Raw genomic sequence first — 26,792 nt, forward strand, 5'->3', positions numbered from 1 at the left:
TTGGATAAAAACCAATCATTGAATACACTTTTTATAATCTCCTAAATAGATAAAACCCCGTCACCCTTCAGTATAAATTAAGTGTAAATATGCCTAGCTCTGCTTATTGCCATTATTATATTTAGTTTTACAACAGACATTATGATTGGTGCATTGGAGCTTTTTTTCTTTTTTCTTTTTCTTTAGTGTTGTCTGTGCAGCATTTTACATTATGTATAGACTTCTTGACGATTTACCCAAGCTCAGCCTAACATTAAAAACTCGGAGTAGATATAATTTAAAGCATTAGTTATCGAAGAAGACAAAGTGATCAATGGGTAAAACCGCGTATCCAATCATATGTACTCTTGCATTTGTTTAATTTACCCGGTGAAATCATTCGGAATTTTCTAGACTTTCCAACCAAAAAGGAGAAAGAGTCCGACGCCTTCCGATGAAACAACGTGAAACAGAAAGTTGAAAAGGGTAGCAGTTAGCACAAAAACGCCAAAATGTTGTACTTAGAAGATTATTTAGAAAGTATGTTGATATTGAAATCATTAAACATAACATGTTATTTTTATAATTAACCATTTTAATGGTCATGTACCTGTCTATGCTTAGAAATTGATTTGTTTGTGTATGCTGTATACTGGAACAACATAAAAACGCACTGTCACAGTGCCAGATTGCTATGTTTCACTGATACGGCAAAGGCTGTGGTTATCAGTTATTATAAAATCATCGAATATTTCCCAACTGCCAGACGTATGACGTATTTTGACTATGTTCACAACGTAATGCAGATGAAAAAATAATATAGCTGTTTGTCCATATGGACAGTTTGGACACCACTATGCATACGTTATGGATTGTTCATAAGTTAATCCATATTATCTGTATTTTATGGTAACTAACAGCAAGTGACTGTGAAGATAAGGTAAAACAACACTTAGAAAAGGTATAAAACAAAATAGCCTGAAAATGACCCCGCATTTACCAGCTTCGGAATAACCCAGTGCTGCCAATTTATTACAATTTAGATTACATACCATTTTGTAAAATTTTTGTTCTAGTCTTCACAAAATCTCTACTCAAATGGCATGACAATGGTAGCCAAAGTGTATTCATTATTATAAGTATTTTTTTCTGATTAACCTGCGTCCTTCTGCACAGTATGAATGAAATCCTTGAAAATTACATGGTTCCTTTCAAATTTCTTTGAAAAGAATATGGCAAGGGGACATCCTAAGCACTAATCTTAAAGGATTAATGCATTTTCAAACTGTTAACTCACTTGTTTCATATGAACTACTTAATTTGACCGCTTGATCATTAAAAGAGGTACATGGTTTTATGTAATAAAGGTTGATATAGTACAGTACAATTTTTAGAGAAGTTGCATATTCTGAAAGTTTAAGAACTAAACTAGCTCTGTCTATGATCCAACAGTTTACATCCTTTTTCCAGTGTTAAAATACAAAAATGTTCATCAGGGTATACAGTGATACATTTATAGTCCTTTATGTAAAATACATGTAGTAATGGACATGTTTTTGTTTTCCTGTTTCAGTGATAGAAAACCTTCCTATGGAAATGAGGGAAAAATTAACAGAAATGAGAGAAATGGATCTTCAAGTTCAAAGTAAGATAGGAACATTCTGCAATGCGAAGAATTGGAATTGAAGAACAAAAGCCCCATTTTCCATTTCTATAATTTTACTATTGAAAGAGCCAAACTGTCTTCATTACATATATAAACTGACAACATTTATCCTAAGTTCCTAACCCGTTTTATTCTCTGAAAGAGAAATAAGTAACATGTCATTTCAGGATTAGATTAACTCCTTCATATAGAAAACTTAAATTGATCAATCATAACTGCAATTAAGATTCAGTCCAATCCGCTAAAACCTTTCCTAAACCTGCAATGCTCCAAACTCTCTTTGTTTTCTACTAAGTACACACAATACACTGTATAGCAGAAGCATGTGCACAAGAGTTTTACTGTCAATAACAATTTTTAAATAGAAGAGGTCAGAGTGGAGCTTAAACCATCTGAAAAAAAGTCTTTTACACTGCTACCAGATCTATCATGTTTAATATTGTCTGATGTGTCATGTTAATGAATTTTACCCATGACACAAACTTTTTACAAACAAAGTTTTTTATACTCGAAATATGATTCCAGAAAGTTTTTTGTATAGTTTCATATATAGATATGTATCTTTAATTTATAGATGCCCTGGATAGTTTAGATGAGCGAGTAAAGACCTTTTTCAAGAAATGTATTCAAACAAATGTCAAATCTGAATCAAAGGAAGAAGAATTCGAGAAAATTAAACAGGTAAGTTGCTCTTAGTGATAAATAATGATTAGATAGGACGATTACAAAATTACCTTTGCCTGTAATGCTGATTCATTTATAGAAATGATAAATAGATACAATGCATTATGTTTAACATGCTCAAATAACAGAAAACAAAACAAACTAAATTTGATCAGTACCCATAATCATAATTGCCATGTTATAATTATAAAGTAGGTAAATTAACTACCAGAAATGAAACACTAGCTACCCAGTAACTCCAGAGATGAAAAATCAAATCAAGATCTTTACCAATAACTAAATGTTGCCAATATTCAAGAAATATATAAATTACAATATTTTGAATTTAAAGTATTGCAGTAGATTGATATTGATATCTATATGCTTATTATAAACACAGAACAAAAGTGATTATACCAAACAAGATAACATTTCAGACTGATCCTGATTGACAGCTCTCAGACATCCAACTCATGGTACTTAACTTACTTCTGACATGCTTTGATGAAAACATGTCTACTCTTAATGTTGATTAACTGGGAAATACTAACTAATAGAAGAAATCCCTGGTGTTGATGCTCCATACCTTATACCTACTTGTAATATAAGAAATAGTTTAGTCTGAGTTTATATATAAATATTTTGTTTTAGGATTATTACAAGTCACTTGAAGATGCAGACGAAAAAGTACAGTTAGCCAATCACATTCATGATTTGGTATGTATATGGTACATGTATATCATGTGTTTGTTGACGAAATGGTGTTAAAAAAGGGAAATGTCAAAGCTTTGGCAGGTCTTTGTAATAATTATATATTGAATTTGATCAAAAGTAGGATGTGAATGAAGATTCTGATTTCAAAGTAAAAATATGATGAAGAAACATCAGGAGGTATGCTTTTATGTCCAAAATATGACAATTTTTGGAGATGGCACTTTTAAAGTAGCGATTGATTGGCCCCATTGTTTGTGGCCTCATCTTAAATGACCCTAGCTGTAGCGAGGATGCAAAACCTTAACAAAATTCTTGCTATTAGTCAATGCAACCAGCTGTTAATTAAACTTGTTTTATTGAAATATTTAAGAATGATTCAAGCCGAAGGGCCTATAATTTATATTGGGTATAAGTGATATTGATATTTTATCTGAACAGGTTGACAGACATTTGCGTAAATTAGATCAAGAATTGTCAAAGTTTAAGATGGAACTAGAAGCTGATAACATGGGTATAACTGAAGTCTTAGAAAAACGTGAGTACACATGTTTCAAATTTTCAATTGATTAACTTGTGGTACAATGTATATTCCCTGAATGTTGTTTCAATACAGCAATGAAAAATACCAAAATATATTTTCAGCTCACCTGGCCCAAAGGGCCAAGTCAGCATATGCCGTTTGTGGTGCGGCGTCTGTCGTCCGTCGTCAATATTTTACTTTAAACAACTTCTACTTAATAACGAAAAGGCCTAGGATGATGATATTTAGCCAGATGCAAACTGGGATGAAGGGCTACCAAGTTTGTTCAAATAAATGAATTTCAACAATTTTCAAGGTCACATGAGTCAAATATGTTAAAAAATTTAAACAACTTCTTCTGAATAATCAAAACGCCCAGGATGTTTATATTTAGCCAGTAGCATGCTAGGATGAAGGGCTACTAAGTTTGTTCAAATTAATGACCTTCAGTCTTTTTCAAGGTCACAGGGGTCAAATATGTTGAAAACCTTTAAACAGCTTCTTCTGCATGCCCAAGAGGCATAGGAAAATGATATTTAGCCAATAGCATGCTGATTTAAAGAGCAACCAAGTTTGTTCTAATGAATGACCTTGACAAATATTCATGGTCGCATGGGTCAAATATGTTTAAAACCTTTAAACGACTTCTTCTCAATAACCATGAGGCCTATGATGATTGTATTTCGCCTGTAGGATGCTGGGATGGAGGGCTACCAAGTTTGTTCAAATGAATGACCATTGCTCATATTGGGGTCACAACCACAGGGATCAAATATGTTTAAATATTTAAATGACTTGTTCTGAATATTCAAAAGGTCCAGGGTAATAATATTTGGCAAGAAGCATGCTGGGATGGAAGGCTATAAACTCTGTTCAACTTAATGTCCTTGTTCGACTTCAAGGTCACAGGCGTCATATGTTTAAATAATTTAATAGATTCTAATGAATCGAACACAGATATTTTCCCTGTAGCTGTACATTAGTCCTCTTTTAAGATTACAAATGTGAGATAAATACCAGGTGAGCGATTCTGGCCCATTGGGCCTCTTGTTTATATTAAGGTTTCTTAAACCACTCACTAAAAAAGTTTTGATGTCTTCATATAATATATCACAATGAAACATAATTACTAAGTTCTAGGGCTGTTACAATATATCGGAAAACAGGTATATCGCAATACAAGGGTATATCGTATCGTACCACAATACACATACTTGATATCCAGTGGTTACGCTCACTTTCGCTCTCTGCACCCCTGGAATATGTCATAGCAAAATTGGAGGCTCAGTGTGTACCACCCCACCTTGTTGATAAGACAAGAAGACTTGTTCGATCTTTTGATTTACATCAAAAGAATCTAGCGGTCATGTAACGGTAAAAAATGACAGGCTTTGAAGTCGAGTGTCGCTCCTTTGTAAGCTTCAAAGGACAGGTATCAGCATAGCAATTGGTCAGGTTTTTTTTACCTGAGACCAATCAAACAGATATCTTTGTGCCTTCAATTTTGCTATGACATATATTCCAGGGGTGCAGAGAGCGTAAGTGAGCGTAACCCCTTGATATCGAGGATGCAAAATACAGAGATGAAATGTTGCTGTATCCCAATATTTTTCAAAAGCATATTTTTGCATATTTGCTTGGTGTTTAAACTTTGCAAATTACTACAAATTCTAACAGATATGCCTATAAGCATAAGGCAGGCTTTTAAAAGTTCAAAAAATTTGTAATCCATGGTTGGTTTGATAAAAATGTTAAATCTATGTAGTCCATATTATATATAATTAAGTTTGATAACATTCTGACAACAACTTATTATAAAATTGAGCAATCCTTCCTATGACAATATATCGGGATACGCATTGCAATATATTAATTCTGTATTGCAATATATCGTGATACACTCTTGGCGTATTGTGACACCCCTACTAAGGACACCAGCAACTCATATTACGATGATCTTTTATCACATAATGTACTGTGTTATCCAGTGAATATACCTATGCCATATTTTTTTACGTATTAACCATGTATTATTACCGATACTATCAGCCCTGCGATTGGTTGTAAATTTCAATTGTCTCAATTGTGACGTCATGCCTAGGACAAGTACATGACGTCACATACCTACGCACTGGAGTCAAAATGGCTGCTTTTTACATTTCAAGGTTACATAAAAATTGTCGTTTCACACGATTAATGCCACAAATCTTGTTAATGTGATAAAAAGAATCTTACACTTATTTTCATTTCATATGAAATTTATGAAACTCGCCAGAGGCTCGCTGGATTGAAAAATTCTTAGACTCGTTTCATAAATCTCATATGAAATGGAATCTCATGTAAGATCCTGTATATACATTACCTTACCGTAGAATGTATGTTACAATTATGATAAAGTTATAATCTTCATTAGATAATTATTAATACATTTAAATCATTTGTTTGGATAGGATTTTGTATCGACTTTCTCCTATGCAGGTTTATGCACGATATATTTTCACCACCTTTAACAAGCTTCAAACCTGATTGATTAAGTCTTTATACATGAACACTGAACCCTGACTTCACCAATCACCTGACTGTGAACAGCATCCTTTAAACTCCGACTTGATTTAAATGTGATGGAACCTAACGTTTGTTTCTGTGTATCCCTGTCTTAACGGACGCTCTTAACTCTCCAGCTCTCCCTAGTAAAGTCAGGTTTTACTGATGTTTTGAAGTATCTCTTACGGAATTGTCATTGTTATGTTTCCATCTTGCAGGATCATTAGAACTAGACAAACAGCCATCTATTAATAGCCACAGAGCAGAAAGTAAGTAATCCAATAGAATTTTAACTTTTTACATGCCATTTTTGATGTACATGTGATGTATTACCCGACATTGTGTGACTGCCTGCATGTCAATTTTTTTTATTTATAGCAAAACTTTTAAACATACATAAATGGCTCATAACAATCCAATGGAACGTCATAGACATATGACTATTACTAAGTGTAGGACCTCAAGATTTCCGTCAATCCAGTTTCCATAACTTTACCCCTGAATTGTATACGAATTAAATACAATTTTCGAATGTTTTATGTATTTTGATTGTTGTATGCGCTCTATATTTGTAAACAGAGAGACGACTTCCCCCATCTCAAGCTACTGTAACAAACCATACAGAGAAGAGAATCACTACAGAAAAAGTGCTTTCCTCTCTGGCACATGAAGCTGCAAGGGAGACGATTGGGGCACGAAGGCAGTCCAACTCAGGATCTAACTCACCAGCGATGCAAATGTTCAACTCCACACCAGCACCATCACTGACCTATAGTCTGGGTAAATTCTTTTATGCCTGTTCGCTCTCATCCTATCACACGATTGTACCGAATTCATGTTTGAACAGATTTTCATCAAATTTGAAGGTAAACGACAATGTCACTTACTATTCATAGGTCAGCCACAGGGACAACGAGGCATTCATGTATTAAAGATACTTTCTGTTGTTTTTTAACTCGACTTCAACAGTTATGTCGTGATACTTTGATTATGCATTTCTGAATATGAATGAGCATTATATGTGTTTTTATCTCTAATTTTATTCATAAGATAACATTAATAATGGTTAATTCATGCTTCTTTTTATTCATGAAAGTGAATGTAATGTAGAGTTGTTGGTGTCCTTCACAGGTCACATGGGTGCAGGAAGTAACGCGGCTATAGCAGCTGCAGCATCTCAGGCTATCGCGGCAACACAGCATGTGGTAGGTGGCACACCCTCTCCATCCATTTCCAAGAAGAGAAAAAAGTTTTCCTAAAACTCTTCAAACCAATCCTGTAGAAAAAAGAGATACTTTTCTTCTGAAAGTATCACATTGATTCTGTTCCTTTAAATTAAAAAATGATTTTGATGTAATCTTAAGTTTTGGTACGTTTAGCTTTTGGGGCACACATGATTCAAGGGAGATAATAATGGTTTAAACTCTTTGGTTGTGTGTTCAATATTTTTGTGCCTGTTTGACCTTATCAAGCTGTTGAGAAATCCCACCACCAACCTCAAATTTATTCTGTGATAGGTGGGTGTTTCGAGATACAAGCTGCATTTTATGTGTTGGAGATTAAAGATAATTGTTTTTGGTGATATCCTTAACAACAATTGCATTCCATGGGATAAGGATATTTTGAAATGGAATAGCCCTATCAACTTACGCAAAAAAGAGTAATGAGATAGTCCTATACCTAGAAGGTTCAATATCATATCGATCTAAATTATTGGGATATTTTTTCACAAAAGTCCTTTCTGTTGAACATCAAACAAGTAAGTTATCAAATGTATTTTCAAAAGTTCTTTGTCCAATTTTGCAGATGCAGCAAGGCAGAAGAACTCCTAGTATGAAAGCTAGCTACGTGGCGATGTCAAGGACTGCGGACCTCGCCAAGGAACTCTCCATTCCAAAAGACACGGGTTACAACTCACAACCATCAACACCTACTTCTAGTCAAGAAACAACACCTAAAGTACCTCGACAGAAAAAGTAAGGTCAAAGTGTAGCCTGCTGTTCTTTTCACCCCTCATGGACAAATTATTTTTGCAATTATTTCAAAACTTTACTAGAGAATTTCTGAAGTTTAAACCAAACGTCAGCTTTGTATTGTGTTCATACTTCCATACTGATATCAGAAATAAAAATTAAAAAATACATAAACTTAAAAGCTTTAAATACTCAACTGTATTTGCCATAGTTAATGCCCTGGGTGCCAACAAAAAATGGCTAAAGGCAAGTGAAGGGGGCACTTATTAAGATAACAAACCATAGGCTGTAGCAGTTGTAGGGCAAATTTCCAAGGAGAGTTCCAAAATTTACATAAAAAAATCTAAACAAAACGGATAAGCAATCTTGCCAGATTATGAGGCAAGTGTGTGATACAATGTGTACATATGAATAAATTATGTTAATTTGAGAGGGCCAGAGTGGAGACTGTTAGTGAAATGGGGTTCTCAAATCTTTCAAGAAGTGCTGAAAAAGGGAAGGGGTGTTGCTTATGGTGAATATGGTTGTATGCATTTTAGTATCACCAGTGAAATTACAGGGACCACCTGCTGACTGGTGTATAATATTGCCTTTGTAGTGCTCTCTGTAACCATAACTGTAACCAAACCATACACCCCGCAATGCAGATAATCTTGTCGAATAGTTTTTATACAATATTTGATACATCTACGATTTTTCAGACAAACTTCCAAAGCAGCTCAGTTACAACAGCAGCAGCAACAACAACAACAACAACAGCAACAACAACAACAGACAGTTCCTGCTCAGCAGCCCAGCATACCAACCCCCAGCCCCCAGCAAGCGATACCTCCTATACCCCCACCCTCACGTCCCCAGCCCAGCCAGCCAGTTGTGCGAGATGCTGTGCCGGCAGCTGAGGAGGTCAGCACAGAGCTACAGATTGTTGATGAGCATGGAACGCCCATCGACTGGCAGAATGACCCCAATGAGCCACGCTATTGTCTATGTAACCAGGTGTCCTATGGAGATATGGTCGGCTGTGATAATGATGATGTAAGATTTGTATTATTACTAGCTATTAGTATCTAAAATATTTAATAGCTGAAGTATAGATTAGTGGAGGAATAGAATAATTTCAAAAATAATCATCAATTGAAAACCTTTTCATTTAGATCAATTGAGAAAGTATTTGCACCTGCATAATTAAATTCTTGTCTTTTACCAATCGTCTTATCTTGTTTTGCTCTAAAATTATCAAATTAGAATAATTTAAGTGCTCCCAATTTTAAGAAGAATGTTGTGTCTGTTGGCATGTGATGTTTTCAGTTGACTTGTTCTCCCAAAAATTAAAAGTATCAACCATATTAGAACACTACCAATAGGTCTGTGTCTCATATTAAGGTCTGCTGTATCATATCTAGATAAGCCTTTCCTGCATATACCTTTAATTCAGCTTGGGCATTAACCCATTCACCCCTAAAGTCACATTTGAACCTTACTAAATCAAAGTCTGGGGAAGTTCATCTTAAATATGGAGGGGTGAATGAGTTAATCCAGTATGCCTGTCAGTAACTAGGCTCTCTGGGCTTACTTCAGGTATAATACGGTATAACATACATTCAGTCAATGTGTATTTTTTCACAGGTTAATAAAAATACATATTGACTGCAAGAAAGGGCTATAGTTTTATGATATATTAATGAATGACTTGTATTGTTTGCAGTGTCCTATAGAATGGTTCCACTATGGGTGTGTCGGACTGACACAGGCACCCAAGGGCAAGTGGTACTGCCCTCAGTGTACAGCAGCCATGAGGAGACGTGGACGCAGATGATTACATGTCACATTAGACACAAATCTTACATTAATACAGATCGTGTCAACTTTGTTAAAATCCTGGTTTAAAAAGTTAAACGTGGTGTGTTTATAATAGAATGTTACTCTTTTCAAATTACTTAATCTTCTCCTGATCTAACCTCGGCACTGAAAAGGTGATTTTTGAAACAGTTAAGTTTTGAGAATTTTCTTCCAAAGGATTAAAATCAAATTTTCCTGTTAAGAAATTGCTGTGAATTACAGTGTTCATGGCAAAGGAAATGGGACAAGTTCTAGTGAGAGTGTATTATTCTGTTGTTGTTGTTGTTATACGATACCGTCAATATTGACTATGTGTCATTCAAACATATATGCTTGTCATTTCTGTGTTTTTCTACATTTTTGCAGGCACATATATACACCCTCATCAATCTAAGGTCAAAGATGATTATGGTAGACACTTTTCTGTAATATTGGTCAGAAATGTTGATTTATACACCCTAATTTTCATTGTTGCCGTTTTCTGTTTTTTCCCTTTCACAAATGAAGCTGCATGCCATGTCTTTCTTCTCTTGCAAGGTTTTAAGGGATTCAGCTGTCTGTCTGTACCTCCATCTGTAGAAAATCTTTTCTTGGTCAAAACTTAAGTAGTTTTTAATAGCTATACTTGTTACTCTTTACCAATACATGTACATTATATACAAAAATGACCAAAAAAAACTTACTAATTTAAGGGGTCAGATGAGAAATATTACGGTTAATGTACACGGTTTTTGTTTTTTTAGTTCATTGATGCTGTATTAAACCTTCACAGACACAGTACCAATACAAGGGTCAAAGGTCAAGGCCATTTCCATTATGTTACTTTACAATGCATTCTGGACCAGAACATTGAACACTTTCCAGTAACTTAAACCCACATATCATCCCCTTATGTGTTTAAATGTGAAAGGTCAGGGTTACTGTACATGTGAATTGATAATTTATAAAGCATTCTAAACAGTAAAATTTCTCATAGATAGGATCAGAATTTCATCTCAATTCATGAAACTTCACTGACAGATTACTGACAAAAATGTCAAGCACTGAAGGCTGATCATGTTGTATTCTTAAGGTCAAAGGTCAAGGCCATTATGCATTATAAAATGTATTTCAGACAGTAACATGGACGATTTTTCACTGTCACTATTAGCAGACATATTCATATTTAAATGGTGAGAACTTGGTACAATTTTGGTATAAGGATCCCTCCCACTCTACTGGTCTTCTGTATAAACAGTGACCTCCCCTTGAATTCGTTTTCGATATAGCTAGCACAGTAAGGCCAGAACCCTTCCGTTGACCAGGTTGCTCAGTCGGTTAGAGCGATAGTATACCAAAGTCCAGAGTTCAAATTCTGGCCAAGCGCAGGGGATTTATTTTTTCACTCAGTACACTGTTATTTCTTTATTTTTTCATACAAGTCCTACAATGCATAGTTTCATTTTGAGGAATGATTTAACAATGCTATACAAATGCAAAAAATTCCCATTGCATAATTACAGTTTTTGGCAGTGGTAATTTAACTCTGTTGTTAAAAAGCATTTTGGACCATCACTTATGCAATCTTTCACCTACCTTTTTAGCTATCAGACATGACCTAACTGAGGGCATAGAACATTAGAATGTGACAAAAAATATGTCTCATTTAAGTTCCTTCATATTTATTGACAGAAGCAGAGTGAGGGGGTATTATTTAACGAACACTTGAATCGAAAATTTATTGACAAGTTACAAATCGCTCAATATTTTATAATTTCTGTAATGTTGTCATTCACTATATCAAAAGTGGCAGCATTTAAGTATTGCAATGATGAAGATTTTGAAAAGCATAAAAATAACATGCTTTCAAGTCAGTTGGCACTGCAATCTGTGCAAACAAACAAAAGGACATTTTACTTTTTGAAGGTTTTTTAGCTGAAAGATCATGTTTCATTTTTTGCTGTGGGAATTTGTGAGGTTTGACTTAATACTTTGGTCTATACCTCTCCAATGTTTGATAATTGAAAGTTGCTTCACAATTTCAGTAATTTTCACAAGTTTCAGAATTATCTATTAATATTGAAAAATATTGAGGGGAGTGTGAAGAATGAAGGAAGCAGACTGTTATAATATACATTTCTATGCTTTGAATATTTTTGATAATTTTGCATTTAGGTAATCGGAGAAAAATGGGCATATCAACACATTATGAAAATAAGCATTGCAGTGGTGTTGTCAGCATATAAATGTTCACATCAGGAATAATCAAAGAGACAAAAGGCAAACATTTCACCATTCAGAATTTTCTTTTATTACAGTACATATTGCGTTTTGATATTTTGTGTGTATGTGTGTGTGCCTATTTGTGCTTCGAACACAGTTTGATTTCAAGATACTGGAAACAAGAAATTCTAATTATGTACCATATGGGTGTTATAAGCGTGGATTGGATTTGTTTATGAAATCAACATTAGTGTGTTCAATGGACATGTTACTACCCTGTGTATTTATATACACAGTACAATGTATAGGTGTTATTTGTTGGAGAAATGGAAGTATTCATTCTGAATGTAATAGCTCCTAGTTAGACTAACATTATCCAGGCAGGTTAGCCGTTTCCTTCATTATAAAGGTTTCTTTTTATTCAAAAGTCATTTTTTGGGCAATACAATATACTCTGACGATATCAGAGGCTGTACTGGTAGTAGTTATGTTAATTACACATCATACTTTTCCATGTTGATTATAATGTGTTATTTATTTTGTTAAATAAAAAATGACCACATAATTTGTAACAGTTAAACCTGCTTTAAAGTCAAACTTGGATGCGTCGAATACCATTCCTGTTTTGATCAGGTAGTCGAGTCCAGACAATTTCCCTAGGTATAGCTGTAGTAACTTGACTGGGGTGTTAGAAGTCGAATACCCCTCGATCAATTGCAGTGATCAAATTGATCCACATCCAATGCAATCTTACAGTTTCCTTCGAAATCTTAGCATCGCTTACCTGGTCTGTGTAAAACGACTGTTGCAGAATACTTGATTTACACCCTCGTTTGTCTAAATTTACATGATCTTCCATGTATTGTGTTAAAGAGAAGAAACAATGTGAGATAAAATGTATTTAAAACAAAAATCACTTGTATTTAATCCTTTTGTAGTACATGTATCCATTTTACTTCTGTCTGTATTATAAGAGAGAATATGTAGAAACATAATTCTTAGGTAAAGCTAACAAGGTTTTGTGTAGAAACATAATCACTGCTTCTGGGTTTATCAACTTTGATGTGCCAATCACTGTGTAGTCAACTTTCTTTTTCTACGAATAGCATTGTTATGACAAAAATCCCTATAAATAAAACCACCTGTCTATAATGTTTTGTTTTGCTGTCTGCCTTTCGAGGCCATTATAGACAGTGTTTACCGTTTTTCTCCATTTAGACATTCTGTTTGCGATTACATCAATATCACATGTTTTCAGATTTCTTCTGATATCAAACAAAATGATCGAAATTGAATCAAAAACGATACAGAAGGTAAGTTATATTTCTGCAATGTTGATTAGAATGTTAAATTAAGTTCCCCATGAAAAGGAATGTCTAGTCTACCAGATAAAAACGACACTTAAGAACAATGATTTGAATCGAGCTTGTTGTATACCGAGTGTTAGCAGTGAGTGTTGCATGTTGTATCAAATTTTCACCACAAACATTTACAAGATAAAGATCATGATTTGCAAGACAACAATTGTGAATTTCAACATACATTACTATTACAAGCTTACCAGGTATATATTACTCAAACGTTTTTTCCAACCAAACAAAATTAATAATCAAAATGGAAAAAAAATATTAAAAAAATGGATCAGTTGTTGATTTCTGAGTGTTACTGGTTTTGTTTTTCTCCGTCCTTCAACTCAATCGGGATCAATAAGGAAAAGAGCCTAGGTTATGTGCTAGGTTGGATATTATCTTACAGGAATATCTGTCACAACTTTTGCTGAGGTGTAAAATGATGACAGTAAGATTATTAGTTCACCTGGCCAAAACTGCCAGTGAGCTTATGCCATGCCCAGGCCGGCCGAAGCATCTGTTGTCTGTCCTGCGTATATTTCAACTTGTACACATTCTTCTGAATAACCAAAAGACCTGGGGTGATGATTTTTTGCTAGTATTTTACTAAGATGGAGGGATATCAATTTTGTTCAAATAAATGACCTTGGTCAGCTTTCAAGGTCATAGGAAGTCAACTGTGTAAAAATCTTCCCAACAACTTCTTCTCAAGAGACCATTTTAGGGTGATAAAGAAATGTACCTTGTATGTTGTGATGATGGGCTATCAATTTTGTTTAAATTAAGAACCTTAACTCTCTTTCTAGGTCACCTGGGTCAAATTCGTCTTTCACTTGTGTAATAGGACGAGGAAAAGTGATAAAGATGGTGCCGTCGCTCTTCTTTTACACTTGAATCAATTTCTATAGAGTAAAAAGACTAACCTTCCAAGAAATAAACATAATGTAACTGTATTTCATCTATTTAAATAAATTTTACCTTGACCATACCGGGATATTTGAAAGTCACTGATGTGAAATAAATAACATGCGAGTAGTTACACATGTAGGCCCATCATGCCTCTTGTTTGAGGTAAACGCCATGGGTATGTTAATACTGGTGCATTCGAAATGCAGGTGTGGGAGGCTGGATGCAAATGAGTTGGAACCTCTACCATATGATTAACAATTCACCATTGCATTGTGTACAGCAACAGATATGGTGCAGAGCTCTTGATTATATATTTAGATTTCGCAGATGAAAATCCACAATAATGTTAGAAGATGACTAGCACAATTGAATGTACGGTACAGCATGGGAGTGTAAAACCTGCTAGTTACAATACATATATTCATGTATGTACAGGTTAAGTATCATGAACCACAGTTTGGAAAGATTGAAACTTGAGTAGTTTGTAAAGTTCAAAAATGAGAGACTTGGTGTAAATTAAACTCCATATATGGTATTGAAACCATTTTGAAATAGATAACTTGGATCAAACAGGTGAGAAGGATTATGATGAAAATTAAAAAGTACTCGATGATAATGTTTATTATTTAATAGCCACAAAAAAATAGTGTAACCCTACAAGACTTAGAAACTTAATTGTGGGTAAATAAACAATTAAGTAGTTAAACATGTGTAAGTCATGCATAAAATTAAGTTCATGATATTGGATATAGCAACAATGTGTAGACCATAATGGATAAAAACAATTCTATAAATGTGGGAGACTAAAATGTAATCCTTTATCCTCCAAACGTCAATATTTCCCTTTAGTTTAAGTAGATACAGTTTGTGTATTTCTAAAATCAAGTGGAAGTCTCCTGATAATTTTCTAGTAGAGCTACACTTCTTCTTCTCTTCTTTAGGGTGCAGGGGCTCCATCAATAATGATTATGCCCTCGGGGTCCTATCACAGAGGCGTGAAAAATGGGGTTATTTACAGCGATTAGTTTGGGGTAGATAAAAGGTAAAAGCTGGTGTATGTTTTAGCGTGTGGTGAGGGCTTCAAGGGCTGCATAGGGTATGTTAATTAGTACTAATATTAATACCCGGCCTCCTCTGCCTTGTAGCAGAAATGTGTTTGTATGCGTGAGGGTGTGCATGTCTGGTTCGAGGGTCTAAGGATGTGAGTTGGGTTTATAGCTACGATTTGGTTATGGCTACGATCTGTATCATGCATTAGTAGTGGTTTCAGTCCTCAATTTGATCTGGCATTATAACTAATTTTAAGTAATCCTATCAGACAGCACATGACCAAGCACACATTATCGATCAGTCTCAGGAGTTAAGTCAAAGTGAAAGTACACTTCCCGTAAACACACTATCTACATCATGAAAATGCTTAAATGGACGATAGTGCATTCTCAAATATCAAGCATTTAGAGAACCGAGATTAATTCATCAGCTGACTGCTCTCAGAGCGAGAGCCATGAAGATGCAGACAGCTGGCTAGCCAACACCGAAATGTTTCCCCTGTTTGAATTAGTTCGACTTTTCACTGTGAGGGACGACTACGATTCCAGGAACTCCCCAACTATTGTTCGCTATGCATACAAAGAAGCGGGCGAAGTTAACCTGCTGGCACTTGCCTGCACCAATGGTAAAAATCGAGTTAGGACCGAATTCCTACTTTGCACGCAACCCCTGACCATATTTTGTCGACACATGTTGGGGCGATGTCAGTTTGTTTTACCTGGAGAGATTGAACCATATTCTGAAGTATTTAATCAAGTTAACTGTTTTTGAGTTGTTGACAGTATTCAAAACCTTGCAGTTAGTCAAATTGTTGGTGTTTCAATTATCCTTGTAGACTTTAGAATACTTTGCGTTTATACAACAAACTTGAAATTTTGCTTATGATTTGTAAATGGTATCTCCATTATTAAACAGAAGAAAAAAGTGGAAAATACTGATAATACAAGAATGCTTAATTTAATACTGAATGTATGCATATAGTTAGATGGTGTTGTAAATCAGATTTTTTTTTTTACAAAAAGTCACTTAACAAATTGCTGGGCGTGCGAAAATCCCACACAGGGCACTCATGGTAATTTCTCTGCTGGGCACTCGTTAGAGTAACTGCTGCCAACCAGTCTAGCCATGTATCGCGCATTGAAAAAAAACCTCAATGTTGTTTTAACTGTTTATAGTTAGTTCAACGGTTATTGCTGGAAAAGCTTGTTTGACAGTAAGGCATTATTTCCTTATTGTATTCCTTAAGTTCTACACAACGTTGCCAGTTTTCTTTCCCGAGCCCGGACACCTCCTTTACATGGTACCATATATCTTGATTAGTTTGAGGTATGGATTAGGTAATTCAAACCCTCGGGATAAAATATTGAGCAAAAGACCCTCGGCAAAGCCTCTGGTCTCCTGCTCAATATTTATCCCTTGGGTTTGAATAACCTTATCCATACCTCACATCAGGGATAGATTCTATTAATCCACCAATAACTGTTTCTGCTTTATATCCAACCATTACTACTCACCCATCTCCCCAGCCTTTGTCTTTTATTTCTCCTTTTCTGGATTCTGATTTCCATCCTAGTGAGTCCTATTCTTTCCTTTGTGTCAGCTGTTCACCATTATTTTCAGGATGCATATGAAGGGAGTTATATACATGTTATTATTGGTCCATATTTCAAACTGCTTAAATGTGTTTATAGTGCCATATCAGTTAAACACTATGCAAACTAAGCCCAGCCCAGACTATATTTTACTCCACTCTAAAAAGGTGGAGATGACTAACAAAAACAGTCTTGTCCAAGAACACCACTACATCCCACTGTTGGCAAAATCCAAAACTTACACATGGTCACGCTAAACGTACAAGTTTTGTGCAACACTTGTGATGCCTGCATAACTGTTTTCTTCTAGGATATGTCCTCCTTAGGTACAGTAGTGGAAATGGAAAACCTCCCACCACTCACCAGTTACCATGGCCACAGGATAAACCTATCAGCTCAATGTGTTTCGACCCTACTGTGACCTGGCTCCTGGTCCTAGCAGAAGATGCCACCCTGTTCATCATACCAGCACTGCCTATCATGGTAAGTAGGAGTTTTAGCTTATCTGACCTCAACCTTTACTTTTAAGATCTTCAGAACCCTGACACCTAAAGTCATGATGTTTGGCCTGTAGCTTTGTGGCTTGTAGTGCTATCAAATCTATTGAAAGGAATGACCTTGACCCACTTTCAAGATCACAAGATCATATGTGTTGACACTTCAAACAAGCATGATTATAGGATAAGTGTATCGAGAAATCCATATCTAAATTAGCGGAGAGTTCTAAATTTTGTTTTTTCTATGAAGCCTCCCTGTACAAAGGACCATCAGTTTTGTATAAATGAAGGTCATGACCCCTCTTGAGGCTGAATGGTAATAGAAGTAAATATAGATAGAATACAGCAAACTGAAGCACTGGTTGAAAATTTCAACTCAATTTGGTATGAAGGATCTCTGGGTCATGGGAATTGAAATTTGTGTATAAATAGTGAAATCTTGTATGTTGATGATTTAATGTTTTTCTGTAGGATCCAACTGCTAAAGTCAACCAACTGTGGCGAGAAGATGATGTCACCATAACGAAGGTTAAGCGACCCAAAGGTATACGTACTGGGGGTAATACAATAGGATCATAGGCGGCTTAATAAGTTGTATAGATTTTTTTTTTTTAATGTTAGTGTTCATCAGCTCAATGAACTGCAGTCAGATGACTTGAGGAACAAAAACAATAAAATGTAAAAGTCAGTTAAATTAAAGAACAAAATATAAGTAAAAACAAAAACATAGATTAAAACACATCACAGTGTCAGTATATGAAATTTTGATATCAGTAAGAAGAATTTTCGCTACCAGGTATATTATCATTATGGAGAAAGAAGAATTTCTTTTATTAAATTTTCTATTGAATACCTCATCTCATCCTTTTTGTTAAATATCTAATACTCTGTATTGTTGGATAAGAAAACTAATATCAAACAGCCATAAAAACCAGGCATGTGTGGTCTGGGTGTTGGGATCCACGAAAGTCCTTAAAACACTTGTAGAACTGGTTTTCAAGTTTTGACAGAAATAGGTGTAATTTTGTTGTTGTGTTTTACAGGCGTTCCTACTGCCCTCCTCTGGTGGCACACACTGGATGACCGACAGATAGCCATCATTGGCACAAAGGTACATAACTCACTCCTGATTGATCAGTAATTGTATACATTTATAGTACCTCTCTGGTATGCAATTGCCTATAGTTGAGGATTTATCCTAATTAAAAGAGAATCTGTCTTCCACTTCATCCAAGGATCAATGTTGTACCATACATGTATTTAAAGCACAGAATCTTGCATAATGAATATTTCATATAATGTTTACATTTTGATTCCTTGTTCTGAATTTTAACGTTGTTCAACATGATTTGAAATCTTGCAATACTTACTGTGCCTAAGTAATGTAGATTGTAGACGCTTATTTCAGTAAGATGAAATTACTGGGTATATGTATTTATAAATTCAGATTGTGATGGGGTCTTTTTCATGATTTTGACATAAAAATGTGCAGATGTGCTACAAAAGATTCGGGTGGAACCATTTCTGATAACATGCTGGCTGACAATGAACCAATGACTGTTTACAGTCTTTGTTTCATATACAAGTAACCTGTGCAGGCTTCAGGGAAAGAAAAGGCCCACTGCACGATCATAAAAGGCGACTAATGTCGGACACCCTGCAGAGTTTGGAGTTTTTTTCTATGTTTTTGACTGAGAGGACATTGAACAGACCCCATTGCAACATAAAGGATTTTTATCATTTCCAACTTTGCTGTCTTCTTTTGTTTTAGTCCCCTACCGAAACCAGGGGGACTTCAGGTTTTGTCTGGGTCCGTCTGTCTGTCAGTTGTCCGTCCGTTACCTTTAGTTAAGGTTTTGGTTAAAGTTTTGTAATGGCTTACCATTCGCTTAATAATGATGTTAGGATGCTGATTCTTTGCATATAAGTTCTTTAAGGGTCTAGCATTAATTCTGTGGATTAGAAATGGAAAATATCTGTTGGGGGCGCCGGTAGGGGACATGTATTGATTCATCAATACCCACAGAATGCTTGTTCCATCTGCTTTCTCTTTCCGGTGGTGCCTCTCTAGCTAGGCACCCGTCCTGATACGAGGATGTTAAACTCTAAACTAACAAACACATCTTACACAAGTAATTTTGTTGTTATCAATATTACACTTACAGATTGGAGAAATAATCTTTGTGGATCTGGTTACAAGGAAGACGTTGTATGATATCAACTGTGACTGTAAAATCATGCAGATTGACATCGTGGAAGATGACCAGCAGATGACCACTAACCTTCTGGTCAGTTTGAATCTCAGCAAATTTTAAAATATTAATAAGAATCATAAATGATATCAGGCTCCCAAATACGTTTTTTTCTAAATAAATGCAAAAAAATATAACGGTGCAAAATCAAAACCATACACACACAGTATATGGTCCTCCAAGAAACCATAAAATTTAAAATAATGACCGAGCTAGAAAAGGTCAAATATCCCACAAAGGACATGTTAAAAGTATCCTCTCTTTCCTCCCTGCAAGCTAGGGTCATGCAGTATTCATGATTCTGATCAAACATTTTTCTGTAGATTACGGACCAGTCAGGTGTCCAGTGGAAGTTACTGTTAGAGAGCCGTACACATGAGATTTTGTCCCTACCAGACAAGGAGCTCCTTGACCTAGGGTACAACACTGTAGATGGAAGGAACCTCCCTATAATCAGCATCACCACTCCTTCGGGTAAAATACATTAAACATGTATACGGCTGTACTCGGCTAACTTACATGTAGCAGGACCACAACCTCCCACATGTTTCTGCTAACTCAAGTTAAACTGTATGGAATGATATTGTGTAGTGTTAAAGTCCAAACATTTAAGATTAAGTTTGTAAAAGGAGATAAAGAAAAAGATGTGGCAAAAATAGTGCTATGATGTCACCGATGTCAAATGGATTTTTTTTTATTATCAAAAAATTTGTTAATCAAGCATAACAAATTAACATCATGTGTATTAAAGGTATCAAAAGCTGTACAAGACATGCTGACTTTTCTGGAACACTTTGTGTGACTTGTTCTATTGTGGGGGTTTACTGTGAGATATCATAATGTCCTTTGATATATAAAATTTACAAGATTTTTATGTCTCCCGAGTTCTTGGTGTTGTAATTTTGTATAGACTTCGAGTTGTGATCTTGTCCGTGTGTGAAATGATGCTGTGGTGATACTATTGGACTGATGTATTACTTTTAACAGATCAAACCAGAGACCTGTTTCTGCCACTGAGGTTTTACCAGTTCCAGCGATCTGTGTTCCTGTCGCCACAGTATGCCAAGGGACGCCATTTTGTGGCTGCTCATTGTGACAAGACAAACACATATCAGGTATGACCTGAACAGCATATCAAGTTCTATGTTAGCTGACCTAGCTCCAACTATCTCAGACTTATCCATGCTAGACTTATACAGACATGGATGCGAGATGTGAAATAGGCAGATATCGCAGATCTTTCTTTCGCCGCTAGTATATTTTCTCTGTAAAATTCGGCTCTGAATGACTGCTTATATGTTTTTAAGAGTTTGAGGAAAAAAAACACATCCATTCCTCTTTCATTTCTCAGTATTACCTTTAATTTCTAAAAAATGGAAAAAAAATGAAGAAAAAAGATTGAAATATATTGAAAGGATATCTTCAAATATAGACATGTAATTTGAATGGACAGGACTATATTTTCTTAGTTGTGACTATGAGAAATCTAGGAATTCTATTCATTTTTTTCTCTGGTATATTAGGGCTTTGACTCTGTTGACATTTAGCAATTTCTCTGAAATCTGAGGGGTCAAAACATGTCAAATAGACATATCCTTTCAAACCCAAGAGTCAGAGCTCATTTTTGGGAGTCAAATACATACTCTCAAGCCAGGTAAAAACAAATTGGCTGAACAAATGATTTTACAGGATACCAGTAATCACATTTCTACAATGTTTAGTCCCGGAATAGTGTAAAAATTCTGTTTTTAATGACTTCAGAACTAGTTTTTAATGACGATCATTCCAATACCTTCTTCATCATTATTTCAGATTTATGACAGTGATGTGGAACACAATCCTCTGTTTGTGTACAAGTTACCGTTCGGTGCTTACAACGTCATCCTGACGGACAAAGTGATATTTACTACGACACGACTTGGTGGGGAGAAGAGATTGCTTGTGATAGCTAACCAAAGGGCTGAAACCTCAGTGGACGATCAACAGGTAATAATAATAATAATATACAGCATTTGATATAGCGCCCTATCTAGCTAACATATGCCACTCTAGAGCGCTCTACAGTACATAGATATACAATTGATACAATTAGTATATACAATTTTGAGGAATTCGCAGGAGCTGCCTTATCAGGCGCTAACTACTAGTCCTATGCCACCTGGCTATTATCTCCCAATGTGTGTATGCCTGCGTGTAAGCTGGATATGTAACGTGTTCTATTTGTAGTGGGACTGTGCTTCCAACGGCATCTTTTATAGTGCCACCTCACTTGAATGCTACAGCACAGATACCGCAACCCCAGACTAATTTATACTTCACCTGGGTTGTTGGAGTTGTGTGGGCAGGAGAAAAGCACTTTCTCTGAATATCCATGCATACGACGACTTCAGGGATCGAACCCCGGTCTCCTGCGTTGAAGGCCGGAGTGTAAACCCCTGTTATGTAAAAATCACACAATGAAAATACCATTTCAGGATTTCAACAAGGATGCAGTCTTACAGCAGTTTGATCTTCCCCAAGAGGAGCACCTGTTGACTGTCCTAAAGAAGTCCTATCCTTTCTACTGGCATGACAAACGTGAGGAAGATCTGTGTCAGAAGATGGCTCAGGACATACAGCTAGGTCTGAGGCGGACCAACAGAGCTGGGCCAAACATCCTACCATTGACCGCATACGACATGCATGTCACGAGTCACACAGTGCTCAATGGCTGCGTCATCATCACAGGGTCGTCTGTGTATGAATGTAGGCCCAGGTAAGGGTTTATATTTATCCGGATGGAGTCACACTTCTCGCACTGTAATCAACGCCTGTATTGTCACAACAGGTTTATCATTTTGAATGTAGGTCCTTATCAACACCTCTTATCCAATATAAGTGCTTTTTAGAATAATCGTAATTTTTAATTTCAATTAACCCTTTCACCACTGTAGACCATAATGGACTCATCCAGATCAATGTATGGTAGAGTCTACTAAAGTTACCTAGGGATGAAAGGGTTAAAGAGAATTGTTTCATGTCTGGAATTTCGCTTAAATATTGTAGGATATCACCAGAGCGGCTGTTTCTACAGATGGCAGTCCAGCAGCTTGACCACTCCCGAACGGAGATCCTTGGTATAGGTCTTGGCCTTGACCTCAATACGCTGTATGAAGTGTCCGCTGAACATGTGCTAAAGAGCAAGGATTTCACACAAGCCATCAGACTCTACAAGCTCTCAAAGGTAGTGTTTACAACAGTTTTTATTTCAGGTTGAAGACAAATCCCAGTTTCATTGAGACTATAATGTTAGTTTTGTATACCCTTGTATTGTACTGGTTGTCCCTGTGTGTCCCATGTGATACCAATGACTATAACTTTACTGCAATCTACCTCCCCAGTGTTCCCATGTGAGGCGAGTGACTATATTATTATTATTATCATCCTTCCCATGTAGTCCCATGTGAGGCGAGTGACTATATTATTATTATCATACTTCCCATGTAGTCCCATGTGAGGCGAGTGACAATAATGTTATTATTATCATACTTCCCCAGTGTTCCCATGCCAGGAGAGTGGCAAACTTTGCACAGTACGGTTGTGTTCAAGAGGTACTGACCTACGCCAGACAAGTATTGTGTGGTCAGAACCAGGACATCAACACCAGTGAAAGGAAGCAGCTGACCGACCTGGCCATACACTGTTTTGTACACCAGATACAGGAACATTCTGGCGACAAGGCACAACTCGAGCAGTCTTTTCTGTAAGATATTATTGACCTTGACATTTAAGTCTGACCTTTTGTCTTTACTAAATGCTTTTCTTGAACTTGACACAGGTCCAAACTGATAATTTGATTTTCCTAAAGATAAAATGTTTACCTGTATTCTTAAAAAAATCTGGTACAATTCTTACTTGTGAACTATGAAAAGCAGCAATGTATGGTATTTGCTTTTAGGTTGGATACTGTTAAAACGAAATGATATTGTACCGATACCAATGAAACAATAGCATATTTTTATTGATACAATATTAATGACTACATAAGTAAAAGGAATTGGTATACACTTGGTCAGCAACACTTTCATAGTCAATGTGAGTTTTTCTTACTGTTTCTCTTTTAGTCACATTTGGTCACAATACATTACGAAAGCCATTAGCTTACAGTCGGCATTCATAGTCGCACATTTAGTTTTGTAAATTGTATTTTACATTTGAGAAATCTGTTGCATATAAAAATAATAACAAAGCCTGATCAATTAACAGATTAGTGCTTAATTCTAGCTGTCTTAAAAGCAAATGTTAAAAGAATATATACTATTGTCAGAAATAGGAATGAAAAGCAAGCGGGTTTGATGAGACTCCTAATTCATTCCTGTAATGCATATGGCAGCATTCATAATTACTCAGGGATTTTGTCAAATGTAAACGTCATTTCTATTTATTTTTTCTCTTGAGTTTTATACAATTAATATTCACTGTAATACCAATAATGGTAGAGGTATATATTAAAACGTGTATGTACCGGTGTTTTTCAAAGCAAGTTCTGATCTGGTCCTTACACAGAGTATCATTATCCATACCTATTTGCTTTGTTGTTCTTCCACTGCAGTGAGTTTCTCATCACCAACTTTTCGTATGAAGAAAGCTTGGCTCTTTCTTTGCTATCAGAAAATGGTCTGATCTATATCCTACTGGAACTTGCTAAGGTGAGCTACCATAATATTAAACTATGGTAAATTATGTTGTGGTTTTTTTTTGGGGGGTGGGGGGTTTAATGAGCTGTCCTGCAATCTGATTGGTCAGAATATGCAACTGTCATGTAATGGGCATGTCATGTTTTTTTGTGGGTGGGAAATTGGAATTATAACGATTTAGAAATAATATGATGGCATGATGCTGTCAGTATCTGAAAAACACTTTTTATTTTGTAATATGGCCATTGAGAGGTTGTTATTTAAGAGTACAGATTTGATAACCAATTGATCATGTTCTAGAGGGGAAATATCCTGGTGATAGGTTTACTGTGAAAGGAACTCAAATTGTGGTTTTTGCAGAAACTCTTGGAATTGGCACTTATTCAGTAAAGAGAATTCTATTATAATGAATAATATTAATTGTTGGTCAGGAAAAAAGGCAACAAGGTTTAAATGATGTGTACATAAGATAAAATGGATTAAAACTTTCTGATTCCTGTGTGACTGCAGGCTCGCGGCTTAGTGATGGAGGCATTGGACTTGTTGGCCAAAAACGATTACACCAGACTAGACAATCCTGTGGTGGACAGTCTGGTCAGCAAGGGCTTCACCAACCACCTAGTTCAGGCAGCCAAAGGTAGGTTACTATAGTGACACCAACCACCTAGTTCAGGCAGCCAAAGGTAGGTTACCATAGTGACACCAACCAGCTAGATCAGGCAGCTACAGGTAGGTTACCATAGTGACACCAACCAGCTAGATCAGGCAGCTATAGGTAGGTTACCATAGTGACACCAACCACCTAGTTCAGGCAGCCACAGGTAGGTTACCATAGTGACACCAACCAGCTAGATCAGGCAGCTACAGGTAGGTTACCATAGTGACACCAACCAGCTAGCTACAGGTAGATTACCATTGTGACACCAACCAGCTAGTTCAGCCACAGGTAGGTTACCATAGTTACACCAACCAACTAGTTCAGACAGCTACAGGTAGATACCATGGCAACACCAGCCACCTTATTCAGACAGCCAAAGATTGGTTACCATGGCTTCACTAGCCATCTAGTTCAGACAGCTACAGATAGGTTACCATAGTGACACCAACCAGCTAGATCAGGCAGCTACAGGTAGGTTACCATGGCAACACCAGCCACCTTGATCAGTCGGCTAAAGTTAAATTACAATGGCGGCACCAGCAACCTTGTTCAGGCAGTCACAGTTAGGGTTTCATGCCAACACCCACCACCTTGTTCATCCTGCTACAGGTAGGTTACTGCAACATCACCAACCACCTTGTTTTTGCAGCCACAGGTAAGATATCATGGAATCACCTGCCACATAATTCTGTCGGCTACAGGAAGGTTACTATGGCTTTATCAACCACCTAGTTCAGACAGCCACAGGTTGGTCACAGAGCTATGCAGGCCATCTTGTTCAGACATCCACAGGTTGGTCACAGAGCTATGCAGGCCATCTAGTTCAGACAGCCCCAGTAAGACTATGATGGCTCCACAAAACACCATTGTTTCTGGCAACCACAGTTAATAAATTACCTTTGCCTGTATTCATGAAAATGTGTGTGAGACATTCAACTTTATCAATGAACCATAAAGCCTAGAGCACTTTTCACCAAATGACTGTGAAAACAAATGAACACAGGTTGAATTTGCCCTCACATACTTACAGGTTTTGGTTTCTATAAGAAAAAGAAAAAAAATCTCTATACATAGTTGTTTCCTTGTTATTGATAGGTACGTTTTTCCAGTCACTGTCTCCCCAGTACAGGACCGAGATCCTGTGCTCCAAGCCTCAACTGGCCCTTCAGCATTACGCCATGATACAGGACAGCATAGCCGACCTCAGAGTGGACACGCTGGAAAACCTTGCCAACATTTTTGACCCCTCAAGGGTTAGCCTGAGGAACCACATATCTAAACATATGATTTCCAAGAAAAGGTAAGTGCTTTTGAATGTAATTTGAACAGAGAAAATGAAGGAAAGAAGCATTTCTATGTATTAGTTTGATTCTGATAATTGACCTGACCAGTTTTAGAGCATATTTCATATCTTGGAGTCAGATAGGTGTAAGAGGGAGATACAACCATAAGACATACTTGACTTACCTGTGGAGCAACGCATTCTCTATCATGTAACAATGGATCAGCAAATTGGGTAAAAGCCGGGTAATAGTCTATCATGCTTTTGTTGGGTAAAGGTAACATTTTACAAAAATCAGTGTTGTGTTTCCAAAACAATATTCCTAATTGTATTAAGTTGATGTTGTGTTTCCTCAGAACTGCAAGTATCTCCTCTCTGACCTCCCAATGTAGTGATGGAGAAGCTGGCCCAATGGTAAGTCACAACT

At 36.3% G+C, this 26,792-nt stretch overlaps 2 protein-coding genes across 3 annotated transcripts in view; both read left to right on the top strand.

Moving 5' to 3' along the window:
* The first annotated feature begins 174 nt into the window (after nt 1-174).
* Nucleotides 175-13,745, top strand: LOC110461702 (inhibitor of growth protein 3-like). Its single transcript, XM_021515309.1, has 11 exons — nt 175-519; nt 1,553-1,624; nt 2,220-2,326; nt 2,960-3,025; nt 3,461-3,557; nt 6,305-6,355; nt 6,666-6,866; nt 7,218-7,291; nt 7,893-8,062; nt 8,761-9,094; nt 9,765-13,745. Exons 1-11 carry the CDS (start codon nt 492-494, stop codon nt 9,873-9,875), a joined length of 1,311 nt encoding a protein of 436 aa, XP_021370984.1. The 5' UTR covers nt 175-491; the 3' UTR covers nt 9,876-13,745.
* Nucleotides 13,746-15,843: 2,098 nt separating this feature from the next.
* LOC110461685 overlaps nt 15,844-26,792 on the top strand; it is a 32,025-nt gene continuing 21,076 nt past the window's right edge. For both annotated transcript variants that reach the window (XR_002464169.1, XM_021515288.1), the window contains exons 1-15: nt 15,844-16,033; nt 17,311-17,483; nt 17,969-18,041; nt 18,541-18,608; nt 19,663-19,785; nt 20,073-20,223; nt 20,737-20,864; nt 21,562-21,735; nt 22,224-22,504; nt 22,795-22,972; nt 23,286-23,491; nt 24,341-24,437; nt 24,936-25,062; nt 26,179-26,383; nt 26,722-26,779. Coding sequence is in view for 1 of the 2 variants with exons in the window: in XM_021515288.1 (XP_021370963.1) it covers nt 15,898-16,033; nt 17,311-17,483; nt 17,969-18,041; nt 18,541-18,608; nt 19,663-19,785; nt 20,073-20,223; nt 20,737-20,864; nt 21,562-21,735; nt 22,224-22,504; nt 22,795-22,972; nt 23,286-23,491; nt 24,341-24,437; nt 24,936-25,062; nt 26,179-26,383; nt 26,722-26,779 (2,178 nt within the window). In the remaining variant the exon portion in view is untranslated. The remainder of the gene's footprint in view (nt 16,034-17,310; nt 17,484-17,968; nt 18,042-18,540; nt 18,609-19,662; nt 19,786-20,072; nt 20,224-20,736; nt 20,865-21,561; nt 21,736-22,223; nt 22,505-22,794; nt 22,973-23,285; nt 23,492-24,340; nt 24,438-24,935; nt 25,063-26,178; nt 26,384-26,721; nt 26,780-26,792) is intronic.

This window comes from Mizuhopecten yessoensis, unplaced genomic scaffold (assembly GCF_002113885.1).
Source record: "Mizuhopecten yessoensis strain PY_sf001 unplaced genomic scaffold, ASM211388v2 scaffold10651, whole genome shotgun sequence".
NCBI classification, from domain to species: Eukaryota; Metazoa; Mollusca; class Bivalvia; order Pectinida; family Pectinidae; genus Mizuhopecten; species Mizuhopecten yessoensis.